We start from the raw sequence: 14,878 nt of genomic DNA, 5'->3' as shown, positions 1-14,878 counted from the left end.
TAGGACTTGTGATTTGATGAATGCCAAACAAGCATTGGGAACATCTTTACCTCAGCTGATGTTCAAAATGAAAAACATAAACAGGTTCAAGAAGGATTTTGACAAATAATTTATAGTTGGTAGATGTTTGGAACTTTGGAGTTTGCCATTGTCTTCCCTCTCCGCAGCCCCAAACTAGCTGAGAGCTGGGAATCCATATTCTAACTTTAATCTTTATTATGGTGGAAGGGCACATTATTTACTTTTACAAAGTTTAAATTACCTCCAAAATAAAAATGTTAGCTTAATGGCTCAAAGTTAAATCTGGGCCTCAAAAGCAAAGTTTTATAAAGGTCACTTATATATACTTTAAGAAACTCAGTGTCTGCTTGGACAGGACTGAATTGAAGTACATTTCTAATTTCTCTGAACATTGTTTTGGGAGTACTACAGCTTGATGTGGTACCTCTTCTTGTTCTAGGGAACTACAGATCCTCTTTAAATAGCTAAACTTTCTAACTGGCCCAAAATCTGTGATCCAGCTATGAATTTAAGGAGAATAAATGTCAGAATCTGCTAAGAAGTTCCTTTATTTCTCACCATAGAGTCTGCTGCTCAGACAGTGCAGGCCGGCTGGAAATTTATTATACCCAACAGGATGAGGAAGCCCCTCCTAACATCTTTTCTTTTAAAAAAAAAGTCTTTTGCTTTAATGTCATCTTCATTTCCAAATATTTGACTTTGTTTCCAAATATATGACTTCCCAGAGTGAGAGGGGAAAAAAAAGGTAGATGAGCAAAATTAACCAGCACATAACTGAATCTGACTATGTATGTTATGTTCTATACCTAGCAGCTCCTCCCCACCCCCACCATCTTTGCTGCCTCTGCTGAGAAGGAAAGACATGTTTCCTCATCTCTTTTTGGGGGCCAGGCTTGGTTGTTATAATTACACAGCCTTAAGTTTCTATTCTGTTCTTTATGCTATGATAGTTACTGCCTATATTGTTTTCTTGGTTCATCTTACTTCTCTTTGCATCAGTTCATATTAATCTTATGTGTATATTCTCAGTCATTGTTTTTTACATTTTAATTAAGGCCCCAATTTAACCTTATTCCACTGTGCGAATTTCTAAAATGTGTTCATTCTAAGTTTTGTGAAAGTAGGGACAATGTATTATTCAGTTTTCTATTTTCGCCCCCAAGCAGAGGCCTTTATACATAGTAAGCACTTGTTAAGTGCTTGAGTAATTAAGAACACATATCTTAAATTAGCCTTTAAGATCCATGAAGTATAGCTTGGGAGCCACTGCTGGCTTGCCCAGAAGATTTTTGCAATTTCCTAGTTAAAAGCCTTTTTTTACATGTGAACTGAATCCTTCATACTGTGATTTAAGGCTATTGCATTTTATTCCCTTCTGAATTGAAATAGAGAACAGGTGGCCAAGATCCTCATAATATCCTGTCCTAGAGCCGAAGCCTTGCCACCTGTTAGTTTTATCGTCTCCGAGGCAAAGAACTGCGTCCTTTGACCTTTCACAATAAATCCTATTAGGCTCCAAGCTAGGTATGGGCTTTAAGCTAATTATAACAAGAGCTAGTCTAGTGTTAACAGTGTAACTTCTTCAACTCCACTGTCATTTTCCCAGACTATCTTAAGCAGCTTTGAAGTGTCTCTGTGTGTGTGTGTTTTAAGTTATCGTTGAAAAATTGAGCATCTCAGGGTGTCTTTTCAGCCACTTGGAAATAGGCAGAGGTCTTTGCCTACGTACTTCATGATGTATATACTTTAGAGCTAAGAATGAAAATGGAAACTTTCCCAAGGTGATTCCAAAAGTCAAATGCATATGTGTCCATTGTTTTAAGTAAAATTATTTCTGTAGAATGTGTAGAAATGGTCAAGTAGAGAAATTCATTTGGACTGTATAAACTGAAGCCTTGATGTGAAATAACATGCATGCTAGCATGTAACATATGGTTTAGATGACCATAACAGGGGTCAAACTAAGACCTATTAATGAGTACTGAAAGAAAGAGGTGAGTAAAGTTCTGGAAATCGTGAATGTCAAGGCGAAGCAGATCTATGCATGAGAAAATTTCCAAGTATATTCTGAGGAAGTAGGATTAGTCAAAAATCTTATTGAGGGGAAAGATTCAAAGTTAGGAACATGACCTAAAGAAAAGTGAACTCTCAGGTGGTGAGTACAATTCTCAATACCAACATGCTGCTAACCAGCACTGTACCCCCATGTTCTACCAGTCCAGCCACCATCTTAATGCCTTCTTTACCAAGAATATTCAGTTTAGTCTGCTGAAGGGTTTTTATTTGCTAAAGTAATACTCTAATTATATGATATAAATCAGTGGGGAAAATAGAATTTCATTTACTGCCAACTTTGTCGAAACATATCTGTTCTTTGGAGCAGAGGATGTCTATCTCTAGCTTCCTTTATCTGCAGTTGGCATTGCAAGTACCTGCTTCTCTTGGGGAGTGCCTAATCTGTAAGTGTCAAACCTAAAACTTTAAGTGAACTTAAAAAAACCCCAAACAACTTTTACCTTAATACTCAGATATACTTCTTGCTAATACTTTACTCTGTGGTGGTTCACTGGTGCCCCCCAATCGGGATTTAGAAAACATGCCTTTCATATGGACATAGCATTTTAAATGCAGTGTTTAGATTTGCTAAATAAGTACTGGAGGACCCTGCGTAAAATGAAGCTTTCAGACATAACTCTTACTACCAAAGGCTGCACCTTTTGATTTCCTTAAATACAAGGAACTCATAATATCATAAGATCATAGATCTAGAGCCAGAAGGGACCTCCAAGGCCATCTAGTCCAATGTCATCATTTAGAGATAGGGAAACTGAGATCCAGGGAAGTCAAGTGAGTTGCCCAAGCTCACACAGGTACCACTAAGTGTTAGAAGTAGGAGTTGAGTTCAGGTCCTCCAACTCCAGGGCAGCTATTTTTCGCACTGTACTATATCCTCACATTTTCATCGAGATTCCTTTGGGCTCAATACATTACTGGGTTTTGGACATACTTGGGATACTTTCGTCTCAGTGACAAACTTGTGTTGATGATATTAAAAAAACTGACTGGTCAAATCAAAAACTTGACATGAAGGCATGTGGGGTCCTATGTTTAGGTTAGAATGACAATGGATATGTTTACCCTCTGCATTTTCCTCTGACATTTGGTAAATATTTCAGGCCTTCTCCACAGTGGGCACTCCAGATTACATTGCTCCCGAAGTGTTTATGCAAACCGGATACAATAAGCTCTGTGATTGGTGGTCTCTTGGGGTTATCATGTATGAAATGCTCATTGGTAAGTTACATACTATCTGAGGACCGATTCTGTCGAACTAAAGAAGATCCCTCAGTGACCCTAGAATCAGTTGTCTTTTGGAGAGGTCTTAGGGGTCCCTTTTGTATAGACTCCCTTGTTTTACTCCCCACAAGCAATATTTCCTTTGGTTCTAGTGGTAGATTCCTCCTACTGATTTCTCAAATTGAGACTTAAATCTGGGAGTAGTCACTTGTTCATGTGATTATTAGTATCTTATTGGTTGCTTTTGGACTTCATGTTATTTCTCAATCTCTTTTTTTCATTCATTCCATCCTCTGTTCTTTTTAGTCTCTGAAATTTAGAGAGCACTTGCTTTCCATAGAGGAATATTGTGGATATTGTCCCACTTATCCCTTACCTTCATTCATCTTTGTATTCATTCGCCCACCTGTTTTCATTTATAAAACTACCATATGTGTGTCTCTTCCTTACCAGTTTTGATTGAGTATTTGGGGTTGCATACGTCTGTGCAATTATTTGGGTATGGACTGTGTATGTATGTGTATGTACACAAACATATATGTACCTGGATGAAGGTGGAGGTCTTTTGAATGAGGGGTAGTACCTTTCTTTTAATAGGTCAGTGTCTGGGCGAGGGTATATGTATACAAGGTGAAAGTGTGAAGGAGCAGTAGGTGACGAATAAGAGCATGCTTGTGTGCACATCCTTGTCAGGAGTTTTCAAACTGAGAAATGAAAGCCATCTTAAACCCTGGGCTTTCTTCCCAGACCTACTTAAGTTCTTTGGTTCTATTTCCATGCAAGAATGGCTCTATCTGAAGGGTTTTCTTAGTAGTCTTTCATTTCTGCTTTAGTAGTTTTGGTTCCTCTGCCCTGGGCCAATTACTTCCCTCTTTCTTCTCTCACTCTAAGCTTTTGGCTGGCATCTCCCTAGCAGCGTCAAAGAGGACAACAACAGTCCTACTGGTTCAGGAACTCCGAGAAAATGAAATGGTAGCTCAGATTTTTCCAGCATCAATGGGAATCCTCTGTTTCATGGCAAGATACATTATTAAGTTTAGTGAGAGTTTGTGATTTTTAGCAGTTAAGGAAAGTAATCATAATTAGTTTGGAAATGTCAAACTCGAGGCAGGGATTCTCATATTCTTTTTCCTATTCCAGGTTACCCTCCTTTCTGTTCTGAGACTCCTCAGGAAACTTATAAGAAGGTGATGAATTGGAAAGAAACACTGACTTTTCCTCCAGAAGTTCCAATCTCAGAGAAAGCTAAGGATCTTATTTTAAGGTACCCATTAGAGAGAGCTCTGCAGAGTCTTTGGTGCTTAGGAATCAGATTTAACATTTAACCCTTTCTTTTAAAGAAGGAAATGTTTTTAAAAAACCATCTCTTTCTAATGATAAAGGCAGCGTGGTGTAGCAGATAGAGAGTTGTTTTCTGAGTCAGGAAGACCAGGGTTCAAGTCCTGCCTCTGACATGGACTGGATGTGTGACCCTAGGCAATTCACTTAACCCAGCAACTCTCTTAATTAAGACCAGAAGTTGCAGAGCAGTTGCTGATCTGCTTTGGTAGAGGGAGTTTATTCACTGGGAGTTCCTTATACCACTTAAATCACAGGTTTGATCTAGGCTCTGTGTGTGTGTACATACAGCCATACATATACAAATACATGTATGTATGTATATCTACATGTACACATCTATATATACACATATAGACGAGAAAGAGATTGCATACGGACCTTATTGTTTTCTAGATTCTGCTGTGAATGGGAACATAGGATTGGAGCACCTGGAGTTGAAGAAATTAAGAGTAATCCTTTTTTTGAAGGAGTTGACTGGGAACATATCAGGTAATACTATTGAAAACCAATTTATTCAGTGTGGCTTTTTAGAAAGTTCATTCGTACTTGGAAATTTAACCTGAATCATTGCCTAGTTAGGTACATGGAGATATCTGAAAATTTCTGGATTTACATCTTGCAGACTAGAAGCTAACCGTTCCTGATATCTGTATCCTGTGTGATTATGCTTAAGGGAGTAACTGTGGGTAGCCTTTGGTTTCCCAGACTAAAGGATCAGACTCAGAAAATAATTGTTCTTACTTAGAGCTAAGCAATCTCTATATTATACATGGTGCTCAACAAATGTTAAACTTACTTAGAAATTGAATTTGAAAATGGAGATCTGTGATTAGGACTGATTGATGCAGATGAACCCAATGCTGGGCCTAGGGCATACTTGGAGAAAAGGTAAAAAAGGGAGTGAGAGAGAGAAAAGAAGGAGCGAAGATGTATGTGGTTTGGAGTGGGGATAGAGTGCTGTCCGCAGTGACTTGAAGTGTCCAGGCCATCAGTGACTATTTAGCATTGAACACACATCAGCACATCGAGGAATCAGGCTTGCTCCAGCCCCCTGGCATTGAGGAATCAGTCCTCCAGGCAGAGCCTTGGGGTCTCTGCTGCAGGCAGCTCCTGAAGATTCCAAGGCAGATGTACCAGATCCATGGTCAGCATTTTCCTTCCCATAGCCTTCTTTTTAGATTTCTCACACCTAGAAGGTGGACAAGAGGAGAGGCAAGGTTAGGTACAGATTTGCGCATTATGTCCTTTTCTAGCTAACTTAGTAAAAAGGACAGGAGATTGAAATGTCTAGTGTGGTTTTGATTTTCATTTCTCCTTTCTCTCCTTGCCCTTCCCTATAACTATGAAAGATTAGGAATTATCTACATGTTTGTTTTACTTAGGTGGAGCCCATTCATTGCCCTGCCTCCATTAGCCTTCACAGGTCTAGTAGAGTAAATACATGCCACCTATCAGAAGCTGCCTTTCTTGTGGCCAGACTTTGGTTTCCTAATCCAAAGTATCAAATTGACAAGAAAATTTTCTTACTTAGACCTAAGCAACTCCTATAGTGTCTTTATCAAAGGAATGAAGCTCAATTTAATCAATATTCCCGGCCCCCCCCCCCCCCATTACAGTTATCTGTTCCATATTGCCAGGGTTTCGGTCGTAGCACCACCACAGTCTGGAAAATCTGTGTGAAGTTTTTGGCCCTCCCTTCCTACCAGAAAAGAAATCCGAATTTTTCTTTTTCTTTCATGGGGTGTTTACAGTACCTTACTGTAAAATTTGGGTTAAGTATTTGGTCATAAGCACTGTGTCATCTGCTGGCCTTCACGAGTCATCTTTGGCTTCTGCAAAACTCCCCCAAAATCCTCATTTAATTTCTCATGCTGATCTGCAACATATCAAAACCCTGATGGGGCTTTAAAGTAGTGATGTCAAGGGATATTAATTCTCGGCGTATCTCTTCTTGGCAGGGAGAGGCCCGCTGCGATATCAATTGAGATAAGAAGCATTGATGACACTTCAAACTTTGATGAGTTTCCTGAATCGGATATTCTCAAGCCAACAGGTAACGTTCTCTACTTTCCACTTAGTTTATTTTTTCCAACAGCTGCCATGGTTTCCCTCCAAGTTTGGAATAGTGATAACCAAACCATAAAGGTGCAGAGCATATGCATAAGCCAAAGCCCTTTTAATCCTTCCTATGTATTATTTCCTTTGGCATTAAGCTGCATCAGCCCCTAAGTGCAGTGATGGATTGAAGGATGTGGAAGGATGTGGAAGGATGAAGGCATGGTTTAGTCCAGAGATATCAAGCATATGACTGAACCCACTCCCAGGGCAACCAAACCAGATTAAAATGTCATTGGGAGATAGTTAATAACATAAATAAAAATGCAGTTGAACATAGATAATGTTAATATGTGGTTTTCTAAGTCATTATGCACCCACAGAGATTGTTATATACAGTTAGTGGCCCCTATTTCTATTTGAGTTTGATGCCACTGGTAACGGTAGAAAGAATACAGGACTAAAGCCTGGGGTTTGAAGACTGACTGGCTCTGCTGTCTGCAAGATCTTGGGGCCTCTTTTTCCTTATCTGTAAAATAAAGAGGTTAAAACAAATGATCTCAAAGGTCCCTTCCAGCTCTCAATCTTAGTATTTTTATGACAGGAAGTGAATAAAACTGCCATGTTCATACAGCTCATTCGGCTCCTTTAACGTCTGCCTTCTAGGCCTGCTTTGTTTGCTTAAAAACCTAATTGGCATGCCAGAAACTAAAAGCAAAAGCTTCCGACTTTTATCTTTCATTGGAGCATTTGTAGGAGGTTATATTTAGGTACTAAAAATTTAAACGAGCCAAATATGGTATCGAGGGACAACCAGGTAAGTTTTCCCCTTTAGAAACTGAAGTAAATTCTTGAGGATACAACATTGTGCAGAGTTGGATAGAGCATGCAGGCAGGGGACGAGTCAACCCCAATGTCTGTTTTGTTCCAGTGGCTACAAGTAACCACCCAGAGACGGACTACAAGAACAAAGACTGGGTCTTCATCAATTACACGTACAAACGTTTTGAGGGCCTGACAGCACGAGGAGCAATCCCATCCTATATGAAAGCAGGAAAATAGCCAGCAGTGAAGTGGGATCATTTGGGGGAACATGGTTCTGTGCACAGCCCTGGGGCCACCTTCTTTCACATTCGTGTGTAAGGGCTATGAGCTTCTGAAAGGTTTTACAGAACCTGCCCTGTCCTGGTGAACAGTGAACCTTCTGAAAGGTGATAGGTGGATTTTCTTCTTTTGTGGCATCTGAAGACTCCAACCAAACATTTCTGCTGCGTCAGCTGTAGACAACTGTCCTGCTTCTTCAGAAGCAGGATGGGCCAGTTTCACACGTACTCAAAAGTTCTTTAGAATGAAGAAGATTCTGTCATCCAACATGACTGAGCCTGTAGTTCATTCTTGTCCAATCCCAGCCAAGTCCTGTGTCTTTGTGATGTGTCTTTGCCAGTCCTCCTGGTTGTCCTCCCATCATGGCTAAATAGCCCTACAGTTCCCAGGAAATCAAGCAATAATAGAAATGGAGGACATAGTCTGGCTTCTCTGTCGAGTGACGTGATGGTAAGATTTTCCCAGACCTCATTAGATACCGCTCCCCAGTTGCTGTCTTTGATGGTATTCTCAGTTTTCTTCATGGCCTCCATTTGTGATGATGCACTTTACTTATGGTACTAGGAGAAAGACACATTTAGGCCTTGATTACTCACCCAGTCACCCTGTTCCCCCTCCCCGGAACTAAAATACTCATACTCCATTTCTGAATTGTTGATAGGGACTCCCAGTTGGGTCCATTAAGATGACCTGAAAAGCCATTATGCATTGCCAAGGAGTCCTGGATCATGTGGAAAAAAATAAGCCCCTGCTTCCTCTTCACTGTTGTATGTGAAAACCCTCGGGCAGGCAGGCCACTGGCTCATCTTGTCATGCTGCCAATAGGAACCCACTTTCCCTAAAGAAACCCAGCCCAGCTGCAAAACTACAGATTCACAAGAGCCATCCTGGGACTCAACAAGGGAATGGTGCATTAGCCACTGCCGTCTCTTGGCTGCTCTGCTTGTGCTGACTCCAAGCCTATTGCAAAGAGGCTAAGGAGTCGGCCTATTGGAATGGTGCAGAGATACCTTCATCTTTGTTTGTAGCTGTTTGCTCCTCACTTCCTCTGTATCTCTCCTTTCCCTGCTTTAGGTAGCCTTGTCACTTTGGTACCATGATTGAAAATTGTTTTTCTTTTCAGATGCCTTTTTAGGAGACCCTTCCTCCCTCAAAAAGGGTCTCATGTAGATTGGATGGAATGTGTCTAAAGGACACTGGGTCATGTCTATAAGCACATTCATCCATGTCTGCTATGGGGTACTCTCCATGAGAGACCCTGAAATTAGCACAAAGTGCCTTCTCTTTTACAGCTGCCACCTCTAGAGGAATATTGCTTGGTCAGAAAAATGTGGAGGCTCCATATTAATGCATTATTTTTTTTAAACTTTTGATAATTCTTAAAGCATTATTTTGCACCTGTTTGGTAAATTTGCCTGTGCAAGAGGGTCATGGCTGAGCTATAGCTGGGAGGCTCATTTCTGTCCATCTTAAAGCTGTTTAGATCAATTTTTAAAGGAAAGTGTGTCAATATAGCCATTCTCAAAAAGGAATACCCCTGCTCTGTTTGGGGAGCAAGATATAATAATGATAGCATATGAAACTGCCCCAGGTTTAGTGTTTGAAAGGAAAAAAGAAAATTAGGAAAGTCTCACCTCCAGATGGAGAAAATGTGTTTGGCACTAGGCTTAGTCGCTCAGTAATAGCTTATTTAGCAGAAAGGGATTCAAAGGGATTTTAACATGTACATTTGTAGTCCTTTGTATTATAAAGTAGTCACTGTCATGTCTTGGATCCATCTTGTTTTGCAGAGTGCTAAATGAAGAGAGAAATACAGGGTATGCATCCTGTGCGCTGGAGAGTAGGGGGTAGGGAGGTTGTGATTTGTTTAGGGAGAAGACATCCACATTTTAACCATTAAAAACTTCTGAATAAACGGTGTGGTAATTGTAGTGTGAATCTGTGATGTGGTTTTTGAGCAGGTTTGGCCTACTAGCCAAGGAAGCTTTGGGATGTTGATGCTTTCTTTAACTTCTTGCCTCTACACCATCACAATCCAGGGATCCATTCATTCCCATTCATTCAAGAACATTTTTGTGAACCTCTCATGTCCTTAAAGGCTGCTGGGTGGTGCAGTGGACAGAGTGCTGGGCCAGAGTCAAGGAGACTCATCTTCCTGAGTTCAAATCTGGCCTCAGACACTACCTGTGTGACCCTCAACAAGTCACTTCACCCTGTTTGCTTCAGTTTCCCCATCTATAAAATAAGCTGGAGAGAGAAATGGCAAACCACTCAAGTATCTTTGCCAAGAAAACCCCAAATGGGGTCACAAAGAATTGGACACAACCGAAAAATGACCTAATAACAACTCATGAGCTTCCTTTTAAGTGATGGGCTTGTCTTCCTATCTATTTGTGATCTCCGTGGCCACATCAAGACCAGCGTGAGGACTGCTATCAGCCACTAGCCCCTCTGTCTTTTCTTATTTACAGTATAGATATATTTTGGTAGCTTTGAGATCTGTCTGGCTGATGTAGCTTATACAAGAGAATTCTCTGGTCTGTTAGAGTAGAGTGTGCTGGAGAAATTCATGGGCCACTTTGCATACCTGATACTTCTGAGCCATCCTGCCCCAAATGAGGCGTCTCCAGATGGAGAGAAGGAGAGGGTAAGGGGGAAAGGAACCAGGAAAGAGAGGGAAAATCAGTCTTGCCTTTTGACCTGGGGTTCTGTCTGGTGAAGCCTATGGACCTCGTCTCAGAAAAATGTTACCTACATTCATATCTGAAGGAAATATAAATTTCAGCTAAAGATCAGTGAAAATAAAGATGTAATTTATTTCCCATTCAGGTTTGCAGACCTTTTCCCTTTCACCTTGAAATCTATCTTTGGGCCTTTTGGGAGAGGGAGTACGTGGATCCCAAGTTTTATGAATCTCTGCTCTTGATGAACTGTCAAAGTCTTTTAAAAATACAGGTTTATTTAAACATAAACTAACAGTGCCTACTGTGTGCTAGGTGCCAAAGATGATGGATGTAAAATGGCATGCCCTTGTAGAACTTAGTCTGTTTTCTGGGGTTCTCCTCCTCGGTGACTCCCTCCCTAGGACCACCATTTTGGGAAGGACCTCAGTCACGCTTCACCTCACCCTCACCTTGACTTCTCTTTGTGTCATTCTACATTTATCTAGCCCTTGCTATTTGCCAGCCACTGTGCTAAGTGCTGGGGATACAAAGAAGGACGAGTCATTCCCTGCCCTCAGGGAGCACACAGTCTAACGGGGAAGACAACATGCAAACACTATATACAAATAGGATAAGTTCCTTCCACGGAGGGAAGGTACCAGTATTAAGGGTGGAGGAGTCCTTGTGTCTCCTCTGAGTCATCTACACTGGCCGCCTTGGTGTCATACTCGACTCCTTATTCTCACCTCCCCCCCAGCCCCTATTCTTAATCTGTTGCCAAGTACTTGCCATTCTACCTTTGCGACATGTCTCACATATTCTTCCTTTCTTCTGACACTGCCACAACCCTAGGGCAGGCCTTCATCACCTCATGCTGGACTGTTAGAACAGCCTGCTGTTTGTTCTGCCTGCCACCAGATCCCACCCTCCTTCCAGCCCATCCTGCACTCATCTGTCAATGTGATCTTCCTAAAGTGCAAGTCCGACCCCTCCCCGCCCCCCCCCCCCCAACACACACCCAGTGAACTCCAGTGGCTCCCTCACCTCAAGGATGAACTCTAAGCTCCTCAGGCATTCAAAGTCCTCCATGCTGCCCTCCCCTCCATACCTTTACATTCCTCCATATTCCTTAAATAAGACACTGCCATTTCCTGACTCTCATTTTCATTGCCCATCTCCCATACCTGGAATGCTCTCCCTCCCCCTCACCTCCTGGCTCCCCTGCCTTCCTTTAAATCCCATTGATGCCGTTGATAGAAATAGTGAAAGGAAGAACATCATACAAGTGTGGTTAGCCCTGTCAGGGGCCAGCTAGGTAGTGTATTGGATAGGATACTAAGCTTGAAATCAGGAAGACCTGAATTCAAATCCAGCCTCAGATGCTTACTAGCTGTGTGACCCTGGGCAAGTAACTTAATCCTGTTTGCCTCAGTTTCCTCATCTGTAAAATGATCTGGAGAAGGAAATGACAAACCATACCAGTATCTCTGCCAAGAAAACCCCAAATAGTGTCATGAAGAGTCAGACATGACGACTTAACAACAACAACTTCACCTCTCTAGATCTGTCTTATCTACATTATCTACATAATACCAGGTGATTTCTAAGGGCCTTCAGAAATGTTGCTGTTTTGGTATGAGGAGGGAAAGCAAGTTTGGACTTTGATTCTCTCACCTGTCTGAATTAGCTGTGCTTTATAATCTTTATAAATTCTGTAAATTTATAATTAATTTAAAATTATAATTTCTAAAAAATTCTATAAATTTATAATTTCTGCTTATTTCCAGAGAGAGAAAGAGAAAGAGGAGGCTTTTTGTCCTCTCTCCTTTGACTATCTGATTCATTCCTATAAGTGAAGGATTTCAATGATCACCTCTACAGAAATGACTTCCAAATCTATGTCTTTAGGCCTGGAACTCCAGTCCCACATTTCTAAGTGCCTGTTGGACATCTCGGTGCCACTCGCACCAGTACTTCAAACTCAGTGTGTCCAAAACTGAACTCATCTTTGCCTGAGAAAGTCTTCCCTTCCTCCCAACTCCCCTATTTCTGTTGATGGCATCACCTTTCTCCTACTCACCCAAGCTTAAAATTTTATAGTCATCTTTAATTCCTCCTTCTGTATATCTGATCAGTTGCTAAGCCCTATGGATCCTCCCTCTGCAGTTTCTCATATTTTCCCATTCTCTTTGTAGTCACCATATTCTAACCCTAACCTATAGGTCATCATTACCTTTTTCCTGGATTCTTGTAATAAGTAACCTCCTTACTTGTCTCTTCACCTCCGTTTCCTTCTCTCTCCAAATCATCCTTCATAACCCTACCCAAGTAATATTCCTAATGAAAGAGGCAGCATGGGATAGCAGATAGCAAGAAAGTCTGAGTGTGACCTTAAGTCATTACTGCCTCCAGGATCAAATATAAACTCCTTTGGCATTTAAAGCCCCCTTCCTCTTTTTCTGGTCTTTGTATCCTTTACTTCCCTCCTACAGAGAGGGATTGTATGATCTGGCCATGCAGGCTTCCTTGCTGTTTGTCACACAATCCTCTGTCTCCCATCTCCAGGCCTCTGCATCAACTGGCTTCTCATAACTGGAATGCTTTCCCTCATCACCACCACCTCTTAAGAGTCCCTGGATTCCTGCAAGACTCAGATCAAACACCAAATCCTGAAAGAGGCCTTTCCTATACTCTGTGCCTCTTCTCCCTCAGCACCCTTCATTCTATGATTACCATCTTTCTACTCTCTATATGTTCTATGTACCTATGTACCCACATGCCTCTCCCCATTACAATGTAAGCTCCTTGAGAACAGGGGCTGTTTTTTGGCTTTCTTTCTATTCTTGGGCACAGTGTAAGCATAAAATAAATGTTTGCTGATTAATTTTAAAATCTCGGGTCCCCAGCCAACTCTGACTACTATTTTTTGAAGAACACTTTACCACTCTTCATTTACAGAAGGAGTTTGCTCACTGGGAGTTGCCTACACTAATAAAATTCCAGAATATGAACTAAAAGTTGAAATAAAAGCACATTACTCTGAGGCTCAGAAACTTTTAGTTGCTTCCTATGTTTCTCAGAATGCTTAGCCTGCATTCAAGGCCCTTCACAATCTGGCACCAGCTTTGTTGAAGTTCAGTTGTTTCAGTCATGGCCAACCTTTAATAACCTCATTTGGGGTTTTCTTGGCAAAGATACTGAAATTTTTTTGCCATTTCTCCAGCTCATTTTCCAAATGAGAAAACGGAGGCAAATAAGGTTAAGTGACTTACCCAGGATCACACAGCTAGTCAGTGTCTGAGGGTGGATTTGAACTCAGGTATTCCTGACTCCAGGCCCAGAGCTCTATCCACTTCCTCAGCTGGCTGGCCCAACAACTGCCTATCTTTTATTTTTTTTAAGTGTTTTATTTTTAATTTAGGGAATAAAACAAGCATTTCTTATATAAGAAATATATTTCTTATAATATAGTACAATAAAAGAGATGATTACACATGAAACTGCAAATCTACTATGCACAACTTGCTATTCCTTTCAAATACACAACAAAATTATCATGTAGATTTATTTTTTTCCTTTTTTTTTCTTCCCTATTCCCCCTGGCCTAGAGATGGCTACCATTAGACATCGATAGGTGTACACACGTATATGTATATATAATATTCACACACATGTACACATATGACACAATATACATGTATATATGTACATATATGTATAAAATTATTCTATACATCTATTCAGCAGTTCTTTCTCTGGATGCAGATAGCATCTTTCCTCATATATCCTTTATAGTTAATTTGGTTATTTAGAATAGTCAAAATAATTTATTCACTCAAAGTTGTTCCTAAAACATTGTTCTCTTGGTTCTGCTCATTTCGCTCTTTGTTATTTTATGCAAGTCTTTTCCATGTTTTTCTAAGATCATTGAGCTCATCCTTTCTCATAGCACAGTAGTATTCCATCACAGTCATAGACCACAACTTGTTCAGCCATCTCCCCGTTGATGGGCGTCCTCGCAGTTTCCAGTTCTTTGCTATCACAAAGAGAGCTTCTATAAGCATTTTAGAATATGTAGGTTCTTTTCCTTTTCCCCTAATCATCATTGGAAATAGATCTAGTAGTGGTATTGCTGGGTCTATAGGTAGTTAATGACTTTGGGCATAATTCTAGATTGCTCTCCAGAATGGTTGGATCAGTTCACAATTCCACCAACAATGAATTAGTGTCCCAATTTTTCCACATACCTTCCAACTTGTGTTGCTTTCCCCTTCAATCATTTTAGGCAATCTGGTAGGTGTAAAATGATATCTCAAAGTTGTTTTAATGTGCATTTCTTTAATCAATAATGATTTAGGGCATTTTTTCATACGGCTATAAATAGTTTCAATTTCTTC

General features: G+C 40.7%; 1 protein-coding gene across 6 annotated transcripts in view; it reads left to right on the top strand.

Annotated features, from left to right (window-relative positions):
- The window catches only part of STK38 (serine/threonine kinase 38), a 36,386-nt gene extending 26,630 nt beyond the window's left edge, over window positions 1-9,756 (top strand). For all 6 annotated transcript variants that reach the window (XM_036767665.1, XM_036767666.1, XM_036767670.1 and 3 more), the window contains 5 exons: window positions 3,198-3,315; window positions 4,459-4,582; window positions 5,053-5,148; window positions 6,618-6,712; window positions 7,646-9,756. In XM_036767665.1, the coding sequence (XP_036623560.1) occupies window positions 3,198-3,315; window positions 4,459-4,582; window positions 5,053-5,148; window positions 6,618-6,712; window positions 7,646-7,776 (564 nt within the window). In that variant the 3' untranslated portion in view covers window positions 7,777-9,756. The remainder of the gene's footprint in view (window positions 1-3,197; window positions 3,316-4,458; window positions 4,583-5,052; window positions 5,149-6,617; window positions 6,713-7,645) is intronic.
- Window positions 9,757-14,878: the final 5,122 nt, after the last annotated feature.

The sequence above is a fragment of the Trichosurus vulpecula genome, chromosome 7, assembly GCF_011100635.1.
Source record: "Trichosurus vulpecula isolate mTriVul1 chromosome 7, mTriVul1.pri, whole genome shotgun sequence".
Lineage (NCBI taxonomy): Eukaryota > Metazoa > Chordata > Mammalia > Diprotodontia > Phalangeridae > Trichosurus > Trichosurus vulpecula.
The sequence above is the reverse complement of the archived record's forward strand: the minus strand, read 5'-3'. Positions and strand labels throughout refer to the sequence as shown.